The 22287-nt window shown below is 34.9% G+C and overlaps 1 protein-coding gene and 1 long non-coding RNA gene across 7 annotated transcripts in view; one reads left to right on the top strand and one right to left on the bottom strand.

The window, feature by feature from the left end:
- Window positions 1–22287, top strand: part of RALGAPA1 (Ral GTPase activating protein catalytic subunit alpha 1) — a 223684-nt gene that overhangs the window by 149258 nt on the left and 52139 nt on the right. For all 6 annotated transcript variants that reach the window (XM_061394116.1, XM_061394112.1, XM_061394115.1 and 3 more), the window contains 3 exons: window positions 5708–6572; window positions 9247–9318; window positions 20991–21114. In XM_061394116.1, coding sequence (XP_061250100.1) covers window positions 5708–6572; window positions 9247–9318; window positions 20991–21114 — 1061 coding nt within the window. The remainder of the gene's footprint in view (window positions 1–5707; window positions 6573–9246; window positions 9319–20990; window positions 21115–22287) is intronic.
- The window catches only part of LOC133233961 (uncharacterized), a 33769-nt gene continuing 18351 nt past the window's right edge, over window positions 6870–22287 (bottom strand). The window contains exons 2-3 of the long non-coding RNA XR_009731935.1: window positions 12123–12219; window positions 6870–7434 (exon numbers count right to left, since the gene is read on the bottom strand). This is a non-coding gene — a long non-coding RNA (uncharacterized LOC133233961). The remainder of the gene's footprint in view (window positions 7435–12122; window positions 12220–22287) is intronic.

Below are 22287 nucleotides of genomic sequence, written 5' to 3'. Positions count from 1 at the left end.
CATATAAAAATAAAAGTACATCCAAGATGCAGGGGTATAGTATGATGCAGGGAACTCAAACACAGTGTTCTGTGACAACCTAGAGGGGTGGGAGGTGGGAGGGTAGTTCATCAGGGAGGGGACATATGTATACCTACGGCTGATTCATGTCGATGTACGGCAGAAACCAACATGATATTGTAAAGCAATTATCCTTCAATTAAAAACAAAAAAAAGAAGCAGGGGTAGCCTAGAGGAATCCCGCAATTATTGAAGGGTTTTAAGGAGGTGATATACATGGTAAAATTAATATTAAGAGCTTTTTGAGAGTAGTATTTTAGGAGTGAGCAGACTGGCCCACACCTGCCACCTAAATACAGTTTTATTGAGACACATCCGTGCTGTTCATTTATGTATCATTATGGCTGCTTTTGTGTAGTAATAGCAGTGTTGAGTAGTTTGGACAGAGAGAGCATGGCCCATAAAACCAAAGATAATTTACTGTCTGTCCTTTGCAGAAAAGGGGATTTGCTTGATCTCTGATATGTTAGATTGATTTTTAGGGAGGTTAATGCAGGATCAGAGACCAATCATGATGCTGTTGCAGTAGGAGAAACAAGAGTTGCTAAAGGGTTAAATTGATTATATCTTCCCCAAACTAGACCAAGAATATGAGAAAGTTTAGAGAATTAGGAAGGGAAAGGAGAGCAGTATTGGAAATGGTTTAGCTTGGAGCACCTGTTGGATGTTCATGTGACTTAGTGTACATGCAGATCTACACCTTAGCAGAGAGGTCTTTGTTAGGAATATGTATTTACACGGATGTGTGTGTTCTGAGAAGAAAAGGTTGGAAAGGAAGGAAAACCAGGAAAGAGTAGTTCCTCAGAAACAGAAGAAAAAGATTTTTGAGAGACTGTCAAAGATATTAAATGATAGAGATATTAAGTACAAAAAGACTGACAAATACATCTACTTCGGTTTCAGCAGAGAAGTAGGAGACAGAAGTGAATGGCTGTGGGTTAAGGAGCAAGCAGGACTTAAGGAAGTAGAGCCATTTGTCAAAAGTGCTCTTTAAAAAAGTCAAGAAAAATGATAAAACAGATAAGATTATTCAGGATTAAAGAAGTTTTAAAGACCAAAAGAGCTAAACTCAATTATAAGCTGAGAAAGAAAGTTGTAAGGGGTTCATTAACAGAGTGAAGTTCCTGAGAGCTAGAAAGTTTAGGTATTAATATTAGCTCTTCTTCTGAAATCAGAAAGATGAAGAAAATGGAAATAAAGTAAGAGGACTGACAGAAGTATTGAGGACCCAATAGAAAGGGAAAACCACACGTTTCGGTTACATCTCTCAAAATTCAGTAAATTGGCTCTGGCAGATAGACAAGGGAACGATGGCTTTCAGAATATTGGTTTATGGTTTAATTATAGAGGCTAGGGTTGGTGAGGATTGAACTGATGTTAGGAAATAGCTAGTAAGCTAGAAGAAAGTAGAGGTGATCCTATGAATCAGAAAGTAGATGTGGTTGGTGATAAGAAGTTTGAGCAATGATTCTCAGCCTTGGCTACATATTGCAATAGTGATATTCTGGTCCCATCCATAGAGGTTTTGATATATTGATCTGGGATTCCTCAGACTTTTAAAATGTTTCAGGTGATTAATATCCAGCCAAGGTTGAGAACTGCTGAGCTTATCAGTATGTTAGGACAGTGGTTTATTAAATGAGTTTTTAAGCAGCAGACATTCTTCAGATACATTTCACAAGGAAGTCTACTTTGTAAAACTTCTTAAAGTAGTGCTACAATAAAGATTTGGCTGACTTCTCTCCCATTCATGTCTAAGAGCCCTCTCCAAGGGCTCTACAGAACAGAATTGGAAAGTCACTAGACTAGGAGGTTGTGGTTGGAGTATAAACTATTAAGGAAAAGTTTGATTTTTAAAGATAGAATAGTTATAAACGATTAAAACATCTAGAATGTGGCTATGGTAATGGATTGATGATGTAAAATGCAAGTGAAGGTATAAAGTTACGTATCAAGGAAATACAGGGCTTGGGTTTTGAGTCAACCACAAATACCTAATAGTTTGTCTAGAACACATATGTACAAGTGAACTAGGAATGTAATAGAAATAATTCAGACGATAATGGATATAGGTGACTTATTTCTTTAGATTTGGCATATATAATACAGTGTTTATTTTACTTAAAAACAAAGTTAAATGAAAATATTCTTTCCTTTTTGCATTTTTAAAGGTGTAAAATGATAAAACTTGGTTCAGGGCAATATAGTATATTTCTTAAACTGTGAAATAAATAGTTTACTTAATTTTTACTTACTAAAAGGGAAGTTTTAATGTATTTCATGTAAAATTTACTGTGCCGTTAACAGTCACTGTAAAAGAAAGGTGTAAAGATTTTAAACAGATGAGCTTTATATTGATACCAAATACTCCATGGGGTACTATTCTCTAAATGTATTAAAGTTGTTCCCTTTGGACTTTCTTAAAGGTATTAAGGGCCGGATAAATGCAGAACCTTTTAGGAACAGCTGTGAGCTAACAGCAGGTGATTCTGTGGTCTGTAGTGACTACATGCTGAGGGTTTTTTTTTTTTTTTAATGTGGCAAAAATGGCTAATCATTGTGCCCTTGTCTAAGGCATGCATCATCATCTTCAAGTACTTTTTTGGCCAAAGATTTCTAAACACACAGTGTCCCTAATAAGCTCAGTATTGGACTGAACAAGTCTGATTTGAAAACTATTGGCAGGAGTAGCAGTAATTATTAAATTTACTAAAGAATAAAGCAAGATAGTGAAGTTGGCTTTTTGTCAGATGGCAGTAGTCTTATTAGCAGAAAGTCATCATTTGCAGGGTCAGAGTGAAAGAAGGCTCCAAAGGATTCATTTTGTCTTAATTATAGTTTCACCTGTACATATTATGCAAAGCTAATATTTAAAGCATTTGCCAAAATTAACTTCCTCTGCATGTTCTGTTATAGTGCAGTGAATTGCAGCAGCTTTTTATGTCTTGCTGCTTTTGTGTGCCATAATAATCTGTAATTATGGGTTTGCTGCAAATGCTTGTAGGGTTTGTTTAATCTGACCATCTGAAAAGACAACCTTGAATAGACTTATTTAAATGAATGATAGTTACCCAAAGCATTAGAAGCGCTGATATGTTCATTTTGCGTTTTCTCACAAGGCTGGTTATTTTAGAATTTCATTTTTAATTTCTAAATTAGAGAATTTCATGTTTTTTATATCTAGGTAGATATGTAGAAGATATGTACGTTCAATAGCTAATGATTCAAAATAAATCTAAGTAATCCTAACTGCCAAATTAATAAGTTGAGAGTTTTTTTTTTTTTTAATCCTTGTATATTTATAGATATCCTGAAATTAGAGAGGCAGTTTAGGAAAGAAAATGCTTTTACCAACTTCTGAAATCTAAGTTCATTTGTTAAATGTTCTCGGTGTTAGTAATTATGACATTTGTGAGCAAGCTCACTAAACTGCGTTCTCACTGTCTCTTTCCTTGAGGGGAGCATGTATAGAACAGACAGGACCTAGACTTAGGCTATTTCAGTTTTAGCGAAGGAGCTGGCTCATTCTTACAGTTTAGTTATAGGCAAGTTTGCAAAAGGAACTCATAAAACCTTTGTGACTTACAGTGCTCTAAAAATTGATTTGTATTGTTTCAGTTATATCAGGCTTTATATATGAGTTTTCAATTCATCTTTACCAAAAACCCCCATGTTATCCTTAGAGAAAAATGGAGTTTAAGAAGTTTTATGTGACTTGTCCATGATCACAGAAGAAGCCAAAGTCAGAAATTCTTCTCTTTTCTGTAGTCCATTTCTATTAAATTACACTCTTCTGCTTCTTTAGAAATGTTCTGCAAAGAAGATTCACTTCCTAAATGAGTCACCTGTTTGTCACTCAAAAGGAAGAAAGGGGAAAGAAACTTTCCTGCATAAACTTAATCATAATTTTCTGTTACTATTTAAAACATGGCTTAGTTTATTTATTTGCTTTTTCATGGCTCGGTTTAAATGAGCTTTTCCAGTTGATCTTGGCCATTTATTAATTTATGCTAAGTACTCTTTTTTGACTCTGTACACAGAAAAAAACTTTTTTGAATGCGTTGTTTCTGTACGTCAAAGTAATTTGCCAGAAGAAAAGGACAGTTTAACGAAAGAGAAAGATACTGAGATTTGAGTTGTGATAAAGATGAAAATAACACTGTCCCAGATACCTTCTGTGGCAAATCCCTGAACTTGTGAACCCATTTGTCTTCTTGTTCAAAATGAGAATTATTGGCTAGTTTATCTGTAAAGCCCCTTACAGTGTGAACACTCTTTATATTCTAAGTCATAATTAGAGAAGCAAAAGCAGACACTAGATTCAGATTACCTGTTTCTCACCATTTAGTGATATATCTTTTTGCTTTACCATAATAAGTCTTGAAAATGTAGGACTGAATTAAGATTAGTCATTTAGTTTGTTATCTAGTGTTAAAATAGCTCATTTTCAGAGCTAGCCCTAACTATAATCAAAGAACAGCTCAATGAAATTGGAACTTTTTAAGTAAATTGAAGAATGTTTATATATACATATATGTAATAAAACTTGATTGATTATGGAAGAAGATTAAAATTTTGACAGTAATATTTCCAAATCAACAAAGTCCAAAGAAAATTGTTCTTTTTTATATTTGGAATAATGAAGAAGGTGTTATTTGTATTAATGGCATAGCTGGGGACTTGTTGCTTACGCTTTGGCTGTACCGAGGGGTGTCAGTTCTGGATCTTCCAGGCTGTAGCCTGGAATATATGACACTATTTCTCTCTCTTGCCTCTTTTTAAGTAATCATACCAACAATGTACAACTTAGTTCCCTTATGAACTTTCAAAAGTTGAGTTTACTCTTTTTCTTTCTCCCTTTACTCTCTTTCTGTGTTCTTTGTCTTCCTTCCACCCTCTCCTCCTTTTTCTTCTTCCTTCAGGTCCTGACATTAGGCACCTTGCCTCTTCAGGCCTCTTACTGCTATATTCTTTGAGTTTTCTGTTTTTACCATTTCCTATGTTTTGTTTTTTTTTTAAGTTACTCATATAGATGTACTCCTTACCTGTTTACTGCCTTAGAAAAATAGGCAAGCCATAAATATTTTTCCTTTAAAGTTTCCTTGGCATATGCAGGCTACACTGACTCACTGTTTAAATTGATCCTGACTCCTGAAGTTTAGTTGAAAGATATCTTTTCTCTGACACTTTTACATCATCCATATAAGCCATAGTTAAATGACATTTAAGGCATGTTACAAACTATGTCTCTATATCTCCTGATAAGATAAGAAACTTATCAGTTGGATTTCGTTGACTTTTTAATCTGGGAGCAAAACTATTTCACATGATTTAAAACACTTTTGAACCTTCTTTGAAGGTATGATGTACATTTAAGGGCCTCAATTTAAATTATTAATACGAATCCATAAGCAAAATTTTCAAAAAGGGCTTTCTTACAAAAATTAACAAAACTTTATCTGAGTAGTTTTCTTCTTCTTTGCCATCATTCTTGTAGTTCATATGCTACATTGAAAATATTTGCTCTAATATTTGAATGTGATTTTGATAATGTGATGGAATCCCTATTTGCTATCTGTTTCATTGTTATATGACTCTCTAGGAAGCAGCAGTATTCTCACTCACTTATATTTTTCTTTATTCCTAGTGAAAACTCAAATGCAGCAAGGATTAATCTCCATAGCTGCCCGCACTGTTATTACACATCTGGTGAATCACTTGGGCCACTATCCAATGAGTGGCGGTCCTGCTATGTTAACAAGTCAGGTGTGTGAGAATCACGACAATCATTACAGTGAAAGCACTGAACTTTCCCCGGAACTCTTCGAGAGTCCAAATATTCAGTTTTTTGTGTTAAACAATACAACCTTAGTATCCTGTATCCAGATCAGAGCTGAAGAGAGTATACCTGGAGGAGGTTTATCTGCTGGTCTTGCATCAGCCAATTCAAATGTCAGAATTATAGTACGTGATCTTTCTGGAAAATATTCATGGGATTCTGCCATCCTGTATGGACCACCTCTTGTAAGTGGTCTATCAGAACCTACATCTCTCGTACTTTCATTGTCTCACCAAGAGAAGCCAGAAGAACCTTCTGCATCTAATGAATGCTTAGAAGATATAACAGTTAAAGATGGGATTTCCCTCCAGTTTAAAAGAAGTTTTAGAGAAACTGTACCAACTTGGGACACAATAAGAGATGAAGAAGATGTTCTTGATGAGCTTTTGCAGTATTTAGGTGTAACCAGTCCTGAATGCTTACAGAGGACTGGAGTCTCACTTAATATTCCTGCTCCACAGCCTGTGTGCATTTCTGAAAAACAGGAGAATGATGTTATTAATGCTATCCTTAAGCAGCATACAGAGGAAAAAGAATTTGTTGAGAAACACTTCAATGACTTAAACATGAAAGCTGCAGAACAAGATGAACCAACCCCTCAGAAACCTCAGTCAGCATTTTATTATTGCAGATTGCTTCTTAGTATATTGGGAATGAATTCTTGGGACAAAAGGTAAGGCTAAAGGACAGGTTTTTCCTTTTTTAAAAGAAATATTAGTCTTATTCATTTTATGATCAGCATTTTAGTCTCCATTCTTTCCCTCACTAAATTTTACCTACCAGTTAGTTCTTTGACCAGTAGGCAGATCTTCTTTCTTTTTTAAGTCCACAGAGTCATAATCAGATTTCAGAGGAATAAGAAGATAATTGAATGTAATGAATTAACTCTTAACATTTTCAAAATGACTAGTATACCTATCTGACTTAGAACACATAGCTCAAATAATTGAGAAAAATCTTTTTTCCAACCTTCATGTAAGCTAATAGGAACAACTTTTTTCTCACAACACTTCTGACACAAAATGTGTGTGTTTCTCACACCAGGCAGTTTCAACAATACCTGGAGTTACCACAGACAAGAGCTTAGACTGATGAGATTGCCCTCTACTTCAGACACCAGTTGCAAATCTAGGGAAATCAGGGGTTCCCACAACCCCCTTCTTGGGTTTGATAATTAATTATAATGACTCTTAAAACATTTACTTAGGTTTATCAGTTTATTATAAAGGACAATTAAAGGATAAAGATGAGCAGCCAGATGAAGAGATACATGGAGTAAAGTCTGGAAGGATTCCAAGTGTGGAAATTCTGGCCCTGTGGAGTTGGAGTATGCCACCCTCCCAGCACATTGAATGTCTTCAGCCAGGAAGCTCTCTGAATCCCATTGTCAAGGGATTTTTATGGAGGTCTTACCGTGTAGGCATGATTGATTATTAACTCAATTCTCTAGTTCTTCTCTCTCCCCAGAGGCAGGGCTGAAAGTTTCAAGCTTGCTCTTTCTGGTGGTTTATCCTTTCTGGTGATGAGGCACCATCCTGAAGTTAACGAGAACACCACCAAGAGTTACCTTACTCGAACAAAATTAAAAGGAAACTCCAGAGGTTTTAGGAAGTCTGTGTAAGACTCTACTGTCACCTCCTATACTCAGGAAATTACAAGAGTTTTAGGAGCTCTGTTTGAGGAATTGGGGACACAGCCCCAGTGTATATTTCTTACTGTGTCATATAAGCCTATATTTTTTTATTTTTTAGGCAAACAGTGATATGATACTTTCTTGTTTGTATCAGAGAAATTAACTCAGTATTGAGCATCAAATCACAAAATGAATTTAGATTTCATCTTTTTTAATGTTATTTAATTTTGTTTTCTTTCATACATATTGCAAAACCTCATTAAAAACTTGCAGTACACACAGAGTTTTGTAGGAAGTTAAGTAGGAGTTAAATGAAAAGGCATGAGACTTAAATCAGAAGATCCAGGTTAGAGAAACGTAAACTTTGAGCCTCCATCCACACTCTGCAGATTGAGGAAATAACTCCTACCTCACATGATGGTGAGGATTAAATTAGACAATGTATATAAAATAGTAAAACTGTACACTATACAAGTATAAGCTGTAACTGTAAACTGTACAAGTATAAGCATTATTAGCATACATTTATTTTTTAAATTTCTCTGATACTAAAAGCTGTAGGGAAGTGAAGAAATGTTTTTATATGTATAATACATTGTTTTTGTTCAATTTATAGTAGGGCAGCTCAGATATAACTGGATGAATAAATCTTAAACTAATTCAAACGTATGTGAAGCACCGAATTGGAATTCTACTTTCTTACCTAGTGTTTATAATCTAATTTGGTTTAAATACTTCCATTTATTAAAAGAGTATATCCTTTGCCTTATGGGAAAGCAAGATTATATCAGGAACACAATTTGGTATGTCCAGTACAGGTAATTGCTACTAATTTAAATTTCTTCTAGTCTCTTTTTGGAGAAGGCAGTGGCACCCCACTCCAGTGCTCTTGCCTGAAAAATCCCATGGACAGAGGAGCCTGGTAGGCTGAAGTCCATGGGGTCGCTAAGAGTCAGATATGACTGGGTGACTTCACTTTCACTTTTCACTTTCATGCATTGGAGAAGGAAATGGCAACCCACTCCAGTGTTCTTGCCTGGAGAATCCCAGGGACGGGGAGCCTGGTGAGCTGCTGTCTGTGGGGTCGCACAGAGTCTGACACGACTGAAGCGACTTAGCAGCAGCAGCAGCAGCTACTCTCTTTTGCTGTGCAATGGCCCATGTATTGTTTCTTGAGAAAAAGAAGGGAAGCTCTATTTTACTTTCATGAATGTAATTTATACATATTCAGCACCTATTTTATGTATTTGGTAAAATTTACACACTGCTTTGTAGTGTAAAAAATACATATAATGTAAAACAAGAAAGAAATTCCATCTGGATTACATATCCCTATCTGGTTAAGAGTTAGATTTTGTGAAATATTTCTCATGAAGGACAACCTTCTCACACATTTTTATGAAACTCTTGAGAAGGAACCTACAAAGTGCTTTTATCCGTTTTTCTGAATATGAGTTTGGGAAACTCACAGCATCTGCAGGGAGACAATTACATGGTCAAGAGATAATGATCCACAAGCAGAAATGTATGAGGGACTCAGTAGAAATAATGACATATTCTTTACATTTTTTTAGGGTCTTTTCTCCTGTGTGTTAGAAGTATGAAAAGGCAAGAAAAGTGTAAGAATTGTATGAGTAGAGTGGAAAGTATTTCCAGAACTGTCATGTCATTCACTGCAAAGATGATGAAAATGTTTATAAATCTCTCTATTTAGGAGGAGTTTTCATCTCCTGAAGAAAAATGAAAAACTACTTAGAGAACTTAGGAACTTGGACTCAAGACAGTGGTAAGTCGTTGAGAAATTTTCAAGTCTATATATAGCACCTCAGCTGTTTCTATTCATAATGTGAATAATAATGTATTGAATTATAAATTTCTGAACACAAACTTTTTTCACTTATACATATCTTAGAAATAATAAGCATTTAAAAAAATGTACAGCTACATTTAAATGTTTGGTATCTTTGGATTATTTGTATCTTTTTATATACTTCAGAATCATCTTTTGAGTTGAATAAATCTGATTGAACCTATAAAATGTCCTTTAGTTTCCCCATACTTAGATATTCCCTTTTGATGATAAGAGGCCAAAGTGAAATGACTGGTGTATGTGTATAAGCTAGTAGCTACAAAAATATTAATGAAGAAGATGGAGATAGTTTGTTATATTGCTATAAACCTGATTTCTTTTTAAGACCTAGGATACATACCCATTTTTATATGGCTTTTGGTGTGAAAACCTTGTTATATCACTATTTTAATAATCTCTAGATTCCTGGTGTATCTGGATGAGATTTCCTGGGAAATTCATACTAGAAACTACAAAATATTACTTAACTGAAATTCCCATATGGTCAGCTTACATATATGTACTACTTTCCTTTTTAGGTTCATAAAAATAAAATTTATGAATAGGTGCTTTTTGGCAGTATAACTAGAAAAACATTAGTAAAGCAACACTTTGGATGTTACCATTATTAAGAATGCTTATATTTCTGAAATTTGAAATCCACATCCTTAACATTCACATTTCTTCACTGTCTCAGCATCTTACTTGAGTGGTGTTTTATACTTCTGTGTCTACAGTTTTTGCTTTTCATGTTCTCCCAGTTTACCCACCCACCACTGATTCCACTTGCCTGCCTGTCAAGCAAATTCACATATTGTTAACCATTTTTAAAACGCCTTCTCTTTCAACTTCAAAACTGTTAAGTTTATAGATATAGATATATATTTCTATAACCAGTTCTTTAATCAGAATCATTCTTAACATCTCCTTTCTCTACTCCTAGGCAGCAGTACATTACTAGAGAAAATTATCAGACCAACATGATACAGGAAGTTACTGTAGATTCATGCATCTTTACTTCGACAATGCTATCTCTGTTATTTGGCATATTTTTTATCCCTTGTTCACTTTTATAATACTTTACTTCTTAAACTAATTATTATAAACCATTTCTTTGTTCCTCAAGCTGTCAGTATAATCAAAAGTCATCTCTGTATTCTGACCATTGAGAAGCTAGTGTGTAACAAGCCATTCACCCTGCCATCACTATTCTGTAGGAATGCAAAGATGATTCAGACCATTCCAACATCAAACACACATACCTTACATCTTCTTTTTTTAAATTTCTCTGTATTGAGCCATCTTCTCTTGCTTGTTTTCTTTGTCAGAAAAGCACTTTTTTTCTTTCTATGCTTCTGCTTCCTACCTTCTTAGTCTGCTCTAGGATCTTCAGAAAGTTATTCCTTCTTTATCTTGTATTTCTACTTCTCTTGCTCTAAGTTTGTTTGTTATATGTTTAAAACAAAACTTTCCTCAGTTTTTATCCTTTCAAGCTATAGTACATCCCTTTCATGTTTTTACTACCAGATTTATAAAAAAATATAGTTTTTATTCATTTCCAGTCATTCTTGTTTTTCCTTGTTTTTAGCATTCCTCATAATAATTATTTAAAATAATGTATGATTTCTTTGGCTATTACAGAAAATAGAAAAATAACACTATTGTTATTCATAAAACTATTGTTAACATTTCTTTATGTATTTTAGTCTTTCTTTTTGATAGACATATTTATCATTTTTGTTTTACAAAATTGGAATCATAGTAATATGTAGTAAGTTATGTCTTTAAAAAAACTATATTGTAAGTATTTTTTTCAACCATTTTGATATTCTTAAAAAATATATATTTTTATGGCACCAAGTTATAGGAATTTTTGACATGAGTTTTTATTTCTTCCCCTATGGTAGATTCCTAGAAATAGAATTCTTAGGTCAAGCAAAAGAACTTATTTCAGGCCATATATATTATAAAATTGCTTTCCAGTAAGTACTGATTTCTAATCCCACCAACATTGTGTAACTGCAGCCTATTCAGCACAAGATATTAATCACATTTTCTTAATTTTTATAATTTGAGGGGCAGATCATGGTATCTTATTAACGTATAGTTTTTAAATACTAGTAAACTTAATATTTTTCATATATTTGTAAAAAATTTTTGATGTTTCCAAATTCCTCTTTAGGAATTTTATTAATTATAAGAGCTCTTTTACATGTGTATATGTCTTAAGGATTAATTTTTGTGTTTATTGTGGGAGTTCTTCTAATTCAGTTTTCAACATCTTTAGGTTGCTTAACATACAGGTTTTTCATTTTTATGTAGTAATTATTATCTCTCAATCTTCTTTTTAATTTCTGTATTTGTGCTTAGAGAGTTCTGTCTTAAAATCTGTCTTAATAGTTATGTTTCCTTCTAGGTTTCTAAATATTTATATTAATTTTTTATCCCATCTGGAATGTATTTTGATTTATGGAATGAGAAATGGAACCACATTGAATGTTGGAAATAGTCTATTTCTATAATTTGTTATAGAATTTGTTAAAGACCATATGTTTCCCATTGACTTGATATCATCTTTATCAAATATTAAGCTGTTTTAAAGCTATCTGTTTATTGCTATTAATTTGTCAATTTTCTGGAGATGTTACTGTTTATTACAGCTCTATAATTTAGTATTTAATAGGATCAGTCTTCTTCCTCATTTCATCCAAACACATTCTTCTTTTTGTAGATGTTCTTACCTGTTTTTTCTTCCAGAGTTTTGTTAGAATTATGATGTTATTTTCCAGGGGGAAAAAATCCCATTGATATTTTGATTGGATTTGCAATAAAACTTTCCTGTGGAAAGAGGAAATACCCTTATTATCACCATTCTTCCCATTCTGGCTCAGAGAGTAAAGCGTCTGCCTACAATGCGGGAGACCTGGGTTCAATCCCTGGGTCGGGAAGATCCCCTGGAGAAGGAAATGACAACCCACTCCATTACTCTTTCCTGGAAAATGCCATGGACTGAGAAGCCTGGTAGGCTACAGTCCATGGGGTCACAAAGAGTCGGACACGACTGAGCGACTTCACTTTCACTTTCTCATTCATAATCATAGAGTGTTTTTTATTTGTTCTGAGACCTGGACGTTACTCTTAGGGATATATTGTACTTTTGTGTTGCATATTCTGAGTAGAATCTTTCCCCTCACTCTTTTTCTATCCAAATACCTTAATGAATTCTCTTATTGATTTGATTTTATTTTTTGCCATTACCAAATCAGGAATTTATTTATTTTAATATAAATTTATTTATTGTAATTGGAGGCTAATTACTTTTCAGTATTGTAGTGGTTTTGCCATACATTGACATGAATCTGCCAGGGGTGTACATGTGTTCCCCATCCTGAACCCCCCTCCCACCACCCTCCCCATTCCATCCCTCTTGGTCATCCCAGTGCACCCTGGGATGACTCTTATTGATTTTAAACATTTTATAGTTGTCTCACTCTTAGGATTTGTTTAGGTGTGTAATCATTTTCTGCAAATCACCTCCTTTCAAAAAGTAATGACAAAAAAAAGGTTATGCTTTCTTTTGCTTATATCATCATGTCTTATTGCACTGACTGAAACTTTCACTACAGTTTTAAATAGCTATAGGAAGACTGGTCATCCCTGTCTTTTCTACTTTTAATAGAAATGACTCTTCTATTTAATCCTTAAGTAAAATATTGGTTATTAGTTTGAAATAGATTATTTTTATCATGCTGAAAAAGTAGCTTGTTTCCTATGAAATTTCATAATGAACAGGTGTTAAATGTTGTGGGAATCCTTTTCAGCATCAATTTAAGTTTTCATATGTTTTTATTTATTTTGCATTCAGCCTTTGCTTTCTTACCTATTCGATACATATTAATTAGATTGTTTATATTAAATAATTATTGAATTCTTGGGATAAACCTTCCTAGGTCCTATGACTTCTTGCTGGGTTAAATTTACTACAATTTCATATTTAATTAGGGCATGGTTCATCTGTTAGAATATTTTAGTTTAATTTTTGTGTGTTCTCATATTTTTAAAATTAATGTTACAGCCAGATTCATAAAATGAATATTCAGTTCAGTCGCTCAGTCATGTCTGACTCTTTGCAACCCCATGAACCACAGCACGCCAGGCCTCCCTTTCCATCACCAACTCCCAGAATTCATGCAAACTCAGGTCCATTGAGTCAGTTATGCCACCCAACCATCACATCCTCTGTCGTCCCCTTCTCCCACCTTTAATCTTTCCCAGCATCAAGGTCTTTTCAGATGAGTCAGTTCTTCGCATCAGGTGACCAAACTATTGGAGTTTCAGCTTCAACATCAGTCCTTCCAAGAACGCTCAGGACTGATCTCCTTTAGGATGGACTGGATCTCCTTGCAGTCCAAGGGACTCTCAAGAGTCTTCTCCAACACCACAGGTCAAAATCATCAACTCTTCAGCACTCAGCTTTCTTTATAGTCTAACTCTCACATCCATACATGACTACTGGAAAAACCATAACCCTGACTAGATGGACCTTTGTTGGCAAAGTAATGTCTCTGCTTTTTAATATGCTGTCTAGGTTGGTCATAACTTTCCTTCCAAGGAATAAGCGTCTTTTAATTTCATGGCTGCAGTCACCATCTGCAGTGGTTTTGGAGCCCCCCAAAATAAAGTCTGACACTGTTTCCCCATCTATTTGCCATGAAGTGATGGGACCAGATGCCATGAACTTAGTTTTCTGAATGTTGAGCTTTAAGCCAACTTTTTCACTCTCCTCTTTCACTTTCATCAAGAGGCTCTTTAGTTCTTCGCTTTCTGCCATAAGGGTGGTATCATCTGCATATCTGAGGTTATTGATATTTCTCCCAGCAATCTTGATTCCAGCTTGTGCTTATTCCAGCCCACTGTTTCTCCTGATGTACTCTGCATATAAGTTAAATAAGCAGGATGACAATATACAGCCTTGACGTACTCCTTTTCCTATTTGGAACCCCGTCTGTTGTTCCGTGTCCAGTTCTAACTGTTGCTTCCTGACCTGCATACATATTTTTCAGGAGGCAGATCAGGTGGTCTGGTATCCCCATCTCTCTCAGAATTTTCCACAGTTTATTGTGGTCCACACAGTTAAAGGCTTTGGCATAGTCAATAAAGCAGAAGTAGATGTTTTTCTGGAACTCTTTTCTTTTTTTGATGATCCAGCAGGTGTTGGCAATTTGATCTCTGGTTCCTCTGTCTTTTCTAAAACTAGCTTGAACATCTGGAAGTTCACGGTTCATGTATTGCTGAAGCCTGTCTTGGAGAATTTTGAGCATTACGTTACTAGTGTGTGAGATGAGTGCAATTGTGCGGTACTCTGAGCATTCATTGGGATTGCCTTTCTTTGGTATTGGAATGAAAACTGACCTTTTCCTGTCCTGTGGCTACTGCTGAGTTTTCCAAATTTGCTGACATATTGAGTGCAGCACTTTCACAACATCATCTTTCAGGATGTGAAATAGCTCAACTGGAATTCCATCACCTCCACTAGCTTTGTTTGTAGTGATGCTTCCTAAGGCCCACTTGACTTCCCATTCCAGGATGTCTGGCTGTAGGTGAGTGATCACACCATCATGATTATCTTGGTTGTGAAGATCTTTTTTGTACAGTTCTTCTGTGTATTCTTGCCACCTCTTGTTAATATCTTCTGCTTCTGTCAGGTCCATACCATTCCTGTCCTTTACTCAGCCCATCTTTGCATGAAATGTTCCCTTAGTATCTCTAATTTTCCTGAAGAGATCTCTAGTCTTTCCCATTCTATTGTTTTCCTCTATGTCTTTGACCTGATCACTGAGGAAGGCTTTATCTTTCCTAGCTATTCTTTGTGCATTCAGATAGGTATATCTTTCCTTTTCTCCTTTGCTTTTCACTTCTCTTCTTTTCACAGCTATTTGTAAGGCCTCTTCAACCAGCCATTTTGCTTTTTTGCATTTTTTTTTCTTGGGGATGGTCTTGATCCCCGTCTCCTGTACAGTGTCACAAACCTCCATCTATAGTTCATCAAGCACTCTGTCTATCAGATCTAGTCCCTTAAATCTATTTCTCACTTCCACAGTATAAATTGTAAGGGATTTAATTTAGGTCATACCTGAATGGTCTACTGGGTTTTCCCTCCTTTCTTCAGTTTAAGTCTGAATTTGGCAATAAGGAGTTCATGATCTGAGCCACAGTCAGTTCCTGGTCTTGTTTTTGCTGACTGTATAGAGCTTCTCCATCTTTGGCTGCAAAGAATATAATCAATCTGATTTCCATGTTGACCATCTGGTGATGTCCATGTGTAGAGTCTTCCCTTGTGTTGTTGGAAGAGGGTGTTTGCTATGACCAGTGTGTTCTCTTGGCAAAACTCTATTAACCTTTGCCCTGCTTCATTCTGTACTCCCAAGGCCAAATTGGCCTGTTACTCCAGGTGTTTCTTGACTTCCTACTTTTGCATATCAGTCCCCTGTAATGAAAAGAACATCATCTTTGGGTGTTAGTTCTAAAAGGTCTTGTAGGTCTTCATAGACCCGTTCAACTTCAGTTTCTTCAGTGTTACTGGTCAGGGCACAGTCTTGGATTACCTTGATATTGAATGGTTTGCCTTGGAAACGAACAGATATCATTCTGTTGTTTTTGAGATTGCATCCAAGTACTGCATTTCGGACTCTTTTGTTGACTGTGATGGCTGCTCCATTTCTTCTAAAGGGTTTCTTGCCCACGGTAGTAGATATTATGGTCATATGAGTTAAATGCACCCATTCCAGTCCATTTTCGTTCGCTGATTCCTAAAATGTCGATGTTCACTCTTGCCATCTCCTGTTTGACTGCTTCCAATTTGCCTTGATTCATGGACCAACATTCCAGGTTCTTATGCAATATTTCTCTTTATAGCATTGGACCTTGCTTCTATCACCAGTCACATCCACAACTGAGTGTTGTTTTTGCTTTGGCTCCATCCCTTCATTCTTTCTGGAGTTATTTCTCCACTGATCTCCAGTAGCATATTGGGCACCTGCTGACTTGGGGAGTTCATCTTTCAATGTCCTCTCTCTTTTTGCCTTTTCATACTGTTCATGGGGTTTCTCAAGGCGAGAATACTGAAGTGGTATGCCATTCCCTTCTCCACATTTTGTCAGAACTCTCCACCATGACCCATGGGTCGCCCTACATGGCATGGCTTAGTTTCATTGAGTTAGACAAGGCTGTGGTCCATGTGATTAGATTGGTTAGTTTTCTTTGATTGTGGGTAACACATAGTTACTGCTATATTAACTGAATTTTATGTTAGAGTTCACTCTTGGCATTGTATATTGTATGAGATAATGAAATTTAACAAATGTATAGTGACACATGTACACCATTCGGGCTCAGCAGTTAAGAATCCACCTTCAATGCAGGAGACACAAGAGTTGTGGGTGGGATGATCACCTGGAGGAGGGCATGTCAGCCCACTCCAGTATTCTTGCCTGGAGAATCCCATGGACAGAGGAGCCTGATGGGCTATAGTCCATGTGGTCGCAAAAGAATCAGACACAAATGAAGCGACTGAGGGCACATACCCCATTACAATATAATACAGAATAGTTTCTGCCCTAACAACCTCATGAGTATTATATCCCCTAAAAATTCAATACTGTCGTCTGTTCTCTCTCTCTCTTTTTTTTTCTACTATGTGTCTGTTCTCTCTTTAAATGTTCTTTTCCCCTGGCTTCAAAAGTCATGTTAAAATTACTTTGTTTTAAAATAAAATTTTTATTTTTTTCCTTAGTGACTTCCCAGTGCCTGATCACATTCTTTAGAACTCAGACCATACCAGCCAATCTCGGCTATTCATGGTTACTTTACATTACCTTATGCCTTTCTGTTTCTTGGCTGCTGCTAAACTACTTCCATTCTCATATATAGCTGGAGTGTTTGGAGGACATCTTCACTGAGACAGCATAGATTCTCTTTTTGATATTATATGCCAAATGAACACATGACATTTATTTTGCCTTTTTATAAGAATTAAATAATGAAACCAGTTCCCTTTGTTCTTCTGACTTATATAATGGGTTCAAGTAAAACTTCATTGTAATTATGCGATAGATAGTAAGACAACTTTGAGCTTCTTCTTAAGCCAAGAATCTGGAAACAAACCTGATTATTTGTCTCCAGGATTAGGAAGAAAGAAAATGAAAAGATACTTTCTTTATAGTCTTATCTCTTCAACCATTTATATATCCTCTCTTTTCTTTGACTAGATTAACTCATTCCTATTCTGCATGGTTGAACTACCATATTTTTAAATTTCAAATCTCAATTATTTTTATCATTCTTTCTATTGCAATGTATATATAAGGAATCAAGAGTGCTTGTAACTTAGCATATTTCACTTTTAATTTTCCGATAGTAAGCTCATAATATTTTGCCAGTACTGGACTTATAGAATATTTGTGCCTACAAGTTCACTAAACTCATTTTTTTCTAAAATTTTTTACTTCATTCACTGTTGTGGTACCTAATAATTTAATGGCAATCTGATATGTACCAAGCATTTTAGTAGAAGTAGTAAGTAGAAAAACAAGAAATGGTGAAAAATTAACATCTGACTTTAAAGGGCAGGTAAAGTCTCCTTCACATTAGAGGCCTGCAGTCCATGGAGTTGCAAAGAGTCAGACACGACTGGGTGACCAAACAACAAGCTCTACTTTTACAAATTTTAGAAAGAGCATAGATAATATAAAGTGATTCCTTCTTTACTTTTGCATTTTAAAGATTTATTTTCTAAATTTTCCTATTTGGCACATGTATTTCTCTTTTTGACTTAGTAATAGGTGAACATTTCTATATAACTCTGCTCAACTTTATTAATTGTGATTTATGAGTTCTAGCTGATAGCCCTTTACCTGGAATATTGAGAACACTGAGAGGTGCCCTTTCTGCCAGGATCAGAATTTACACATACTTCCAACTTAAATTTACTTCATACTTCCAACTTTAACATCTTTCTTGAGATGTAATTCACATACCATAAGGTTCACTGAAAGTGTACATGTTTTTAGTATATTCATAGACAGCTCTCAGAGCAATTTTAGAGTATTTGCTTCAAAAAGAAACATTGTTCCCATTACTAGTCATTCTCCATTACCCCTGAACACTACCCCCTACTCACCAGCTGTAGACAACATTTATCTACTTTCTTTCTCTATAGATTTGCCTATTCTGGATATTTAATATAATAGGAATCAAACATATGTGGTCTTTTGTGAGGGCTTTTTAGCACTGTGTTCTCAGAATTCATCTATGTTGCAGCATATGTCAACACTTCATTTCTTCTTATCCCTGAATAATACTCATTTGTGAATAGACTGCATTTTGTTTATTCATTCATAAATTAATGGACATTTGCGTTAGTTTCACTTCTTGGCTGTTATGAATAATCCTGCTATAAACATTCATGTCGTTATTTACATGGACATTTTATAGTTCTGTGAACTTTTTAATAAGATTTTTATCATTTTATACCATGTATTTAGGGTCTGTAATGCTTTTTAATTTTTGTATATGTTGTGAGGTAAGATTCCAACTTTATTCTTTTGCATTTCAGATATCCAGTTCCCTCAGGACTATTTGTTGAAAATACTAATTTTTTTCTCCCATTGAATTGGCTTGGTATTGTTGCAGAAAGCCTTTTTTGTCCATTAAAAAATGATACAAATGTTTATATTTTATAGCAGCACTATTCATAACAGTTGAGAAGTGAAATTAATGCAAATATCCAACAACTTATGAATGAATAAACAAAATGTACATTTACAAATGCATTATTATTCAGGGATAAGAAGAAATGCTGAGCAACATAGATGAATTTTGGGAACACTGTGCTAAAAATCCTGTCACAAAAGACCACATATATATGTCTCTGCTATAGTAATACCACGGGCTTCCCTGGTGGCTCAGATAGTAAAGAATCTGCCTGCATTGCAGGAGACCCAGGTTCGATCCTTGGGTTGGGAAGATCCCCTGGAGAAAGGAATGGCTGCCTACTCCAGTATTCTTGCCTGGAGAATTCCAGGGCAGAGGCACCTAGCAGGCTACAGTCCAGGGAGTCACAAAGAGTTGGCCAGGAATGATCTACTTTCACTTCCATGATAGTACCACGGTCCATTGATTGCTATAGTTTTGTAGCAGGCTTAAAGGCTGGGAATTATGAGTCCTCTGACTTCATTCTTCTTTTTCAAGATTATTTTGACTATTTGGAATTTTTGCATTTTCTTGTGAATTTTAGAATTGGCTTATCAACTTCTACAAAAAAAAGGGAAGCTAGGATTTTGGTAAAAGTTGTATTAAATTTATAATCAATTTGGTAAATATTATAATAAGTTTCTAAGTCCATGAATATGGGATTTTTTTAAAGATCTTTACTTTTCTTCAACAACATTTTGTGGCTTTCAGAGTATTTAAGGTTTGTACTTTTGTTAGTATAAAATATTTTTGTTAAGCATTTTTATTATTGTGTATTTTTGATGCTATTATAAAAGAAATGGCTTTCTTTCTTTTTGGATTGTTCATTGTTAGTTTATAAAAGTACAGTTGGTTTTTTGTATGTTGATACTATATCCTAAATCCTTTCTGAAGTCATTTACTAGCTCTAATAGCTTTTTAGTCTTTATTGCTTGTACCATTCAGATATGGGAATGGGGACAGACAAGTGGGGAGTAAGGAGACTTGTCAGATTAATGACATACATACACAGAATGGAAAAAATAATCCCTTGTACCCAAACCAACCCCCATCTCACCCTAAGACTTCTCTCTGAACTACCTGTAACATTTTTATTTAAAAGTCTAATATAGCAACATCAGCCCTTTTGCTTACTATTTGCATAGCATCTTTTTCCATTTCTTTTACTTTCTACTTTGTGTCTTTGAATCAGAAGTACATTGGTAGTTGTTGTTTGCTTGAGTCGTTTATTGTTACCTTGGAAACCCAAATTTCATACAACAAGTTTGCTAGGAGCATTTTTAATTTTAGGGAGAACTAAAACTAAAATGTCTCAGAAGTTGTCAGTTATTTCATAAAGTTTTATAGTATTTATGTATGAATTTCTTACAAGTAATTTGGAGAAATGGATCATTTCTTATTCATCTCTTTACTCCTACTTAGCTTTAGTTCTAAAACACAGTCCCTCTGACTCTGGGATTCAGCTACATTGTACAACAGGCAGCTCCTCAGATGGCTTTGTGTATTCACACCTATGTGTCTTTCCTGATACCTTCTCTTCTTCATCTGTCAAATCTTAGTTACCTTTACCGAACTTAATATTACCTTCTCTTTTAAATTTCTGTCTAATTTCTCAGTCAAAAGTAATCATGCTTTTCTTCTGTTCAAATCACAATTTTGTAACTTTCAGGATTTTTTACTTATAGTTACTTACAATTTAAGTAACTATAGTAATCTAAGTAATTTATAGTTACTTATAATCTACTCTCTGTAGATTATAAGGTTTAATTCATTTTCATCTTTTTTATTGCTCCATATTTAGAAGTTTATTATTGGATAAATGAATGATTAAATGAATGGTGAAATTTTTTGTTTTATAGCCGAGAGACACACAAAATTGCAGTATTTTATGTTGCTGAAGGACAAGAAGACAAACATTCCATTCTCACCAATACAGGAGGAAGTCAAGCATATGAAGATTTTGTAGCTGGTCTTGGTTGGGAGGTATTGTTTTTAAATTATATAAATATCATTTTATTTCTATTTGGAAGCAGCGGTTTTCTTTTTCCTTTTAGTTTACTTTAGAAGCATTATTTTAGGAGACTCAGCAACTTAACAATGGATTTGTTATTGTTTCTGCCTTATGTCTCATCTACAAAGACAGCAGCAATTGGGACTTAGGAAATCTTTTGACTGTTTTATCATATAATATATTGTCAGAGCGTGCTAAACTCATAGACTTAAAAGATCCAGATTTTCCTCATAATTATGACCATTAGACTAGTGATCTTAAAATGAACATATAAATATTCTAGGACTGTCCCAAGGATTCTAACTAACCATGTTGGCATGGTTAGTTATGAGGAGATAAGTTTCTAATCCTCAACTTAACTAAAATTAATGTGTGAGAACCCTTCTACCAGTCTCTTGCCTCTCATTTTCTGTTCTTCATCTTTGTTAAAGTATACCTCTCACTCACCTGAGGCCTACATTGCCCTCTAAGGTTTGGTACCCAAAAAAGAGACAGTTCATTCAAGAGGGCATGTTCCTGAGAGAGAGTATCTCCAATCACAAAGTAGGAAATATTGGAAGGTGCTGCACTCTATGTCATGCTAGCAACCAATTCATGTCAAGGTTCCTGAACCAATTTGTCTGTGTTAATAATTATAGCTGGGAAGTGAGGTGTTTGTAATAGATCTGAATTAGTATGTTTATTTAAATTGTAAAATGGTGAGGTAGACATGTTCTAAGAGAAAATGAACTTGATGTGGCTGATTGATTTGTCATTAATAGCAGACATTTTATATATATTGGATCAGCAAAATTTGTGCTCTGAGATTTGATGAATATACATATATATGCATCATATTTTAAAATTTTAATTCATATTTAAAATATATATAAATGGAGGAACCCACTTTTAGAATTTTTATTTTTAATTTATTCATTGTTGGTTGTGCTGTCTTCATTACTATATGTGGGCTTTCTCTAGTTGTGTCTAGCAGGGACTACTCTACATTGCGTTGCATGGGTTTCTCATTGCAGTGGCTTCTCTTGTTGTGGGCTCTAGGCACGTGGGCTTCAGTAATTGTGGTGTGAGGGGAAATATATGTAAAGAACACATATATAACTATAGTATACTGGAAATTGGACTTCCCATGTGGCTCAGTGTTAAAA

Source organism: Bos javanicus, chromosome 21 (genome assembly GCF_032452875.1).
Source record: "Bos javanicus breed banteng chromosome 21, ARS-OSU_banteng_1.0, whole genome shotgun sequence".
Lineage (NCBI taxonomy): Eukaryota > Metazoa > Chordata > Mammalia > Artiodactyla > Bovidae > Bos > Bos javanicus.
The sequence above is the reverse complement of the archived record's forward strand: the minus strand, read 5'-3'. Positions and strand labels throughout refer to the sequence as shown.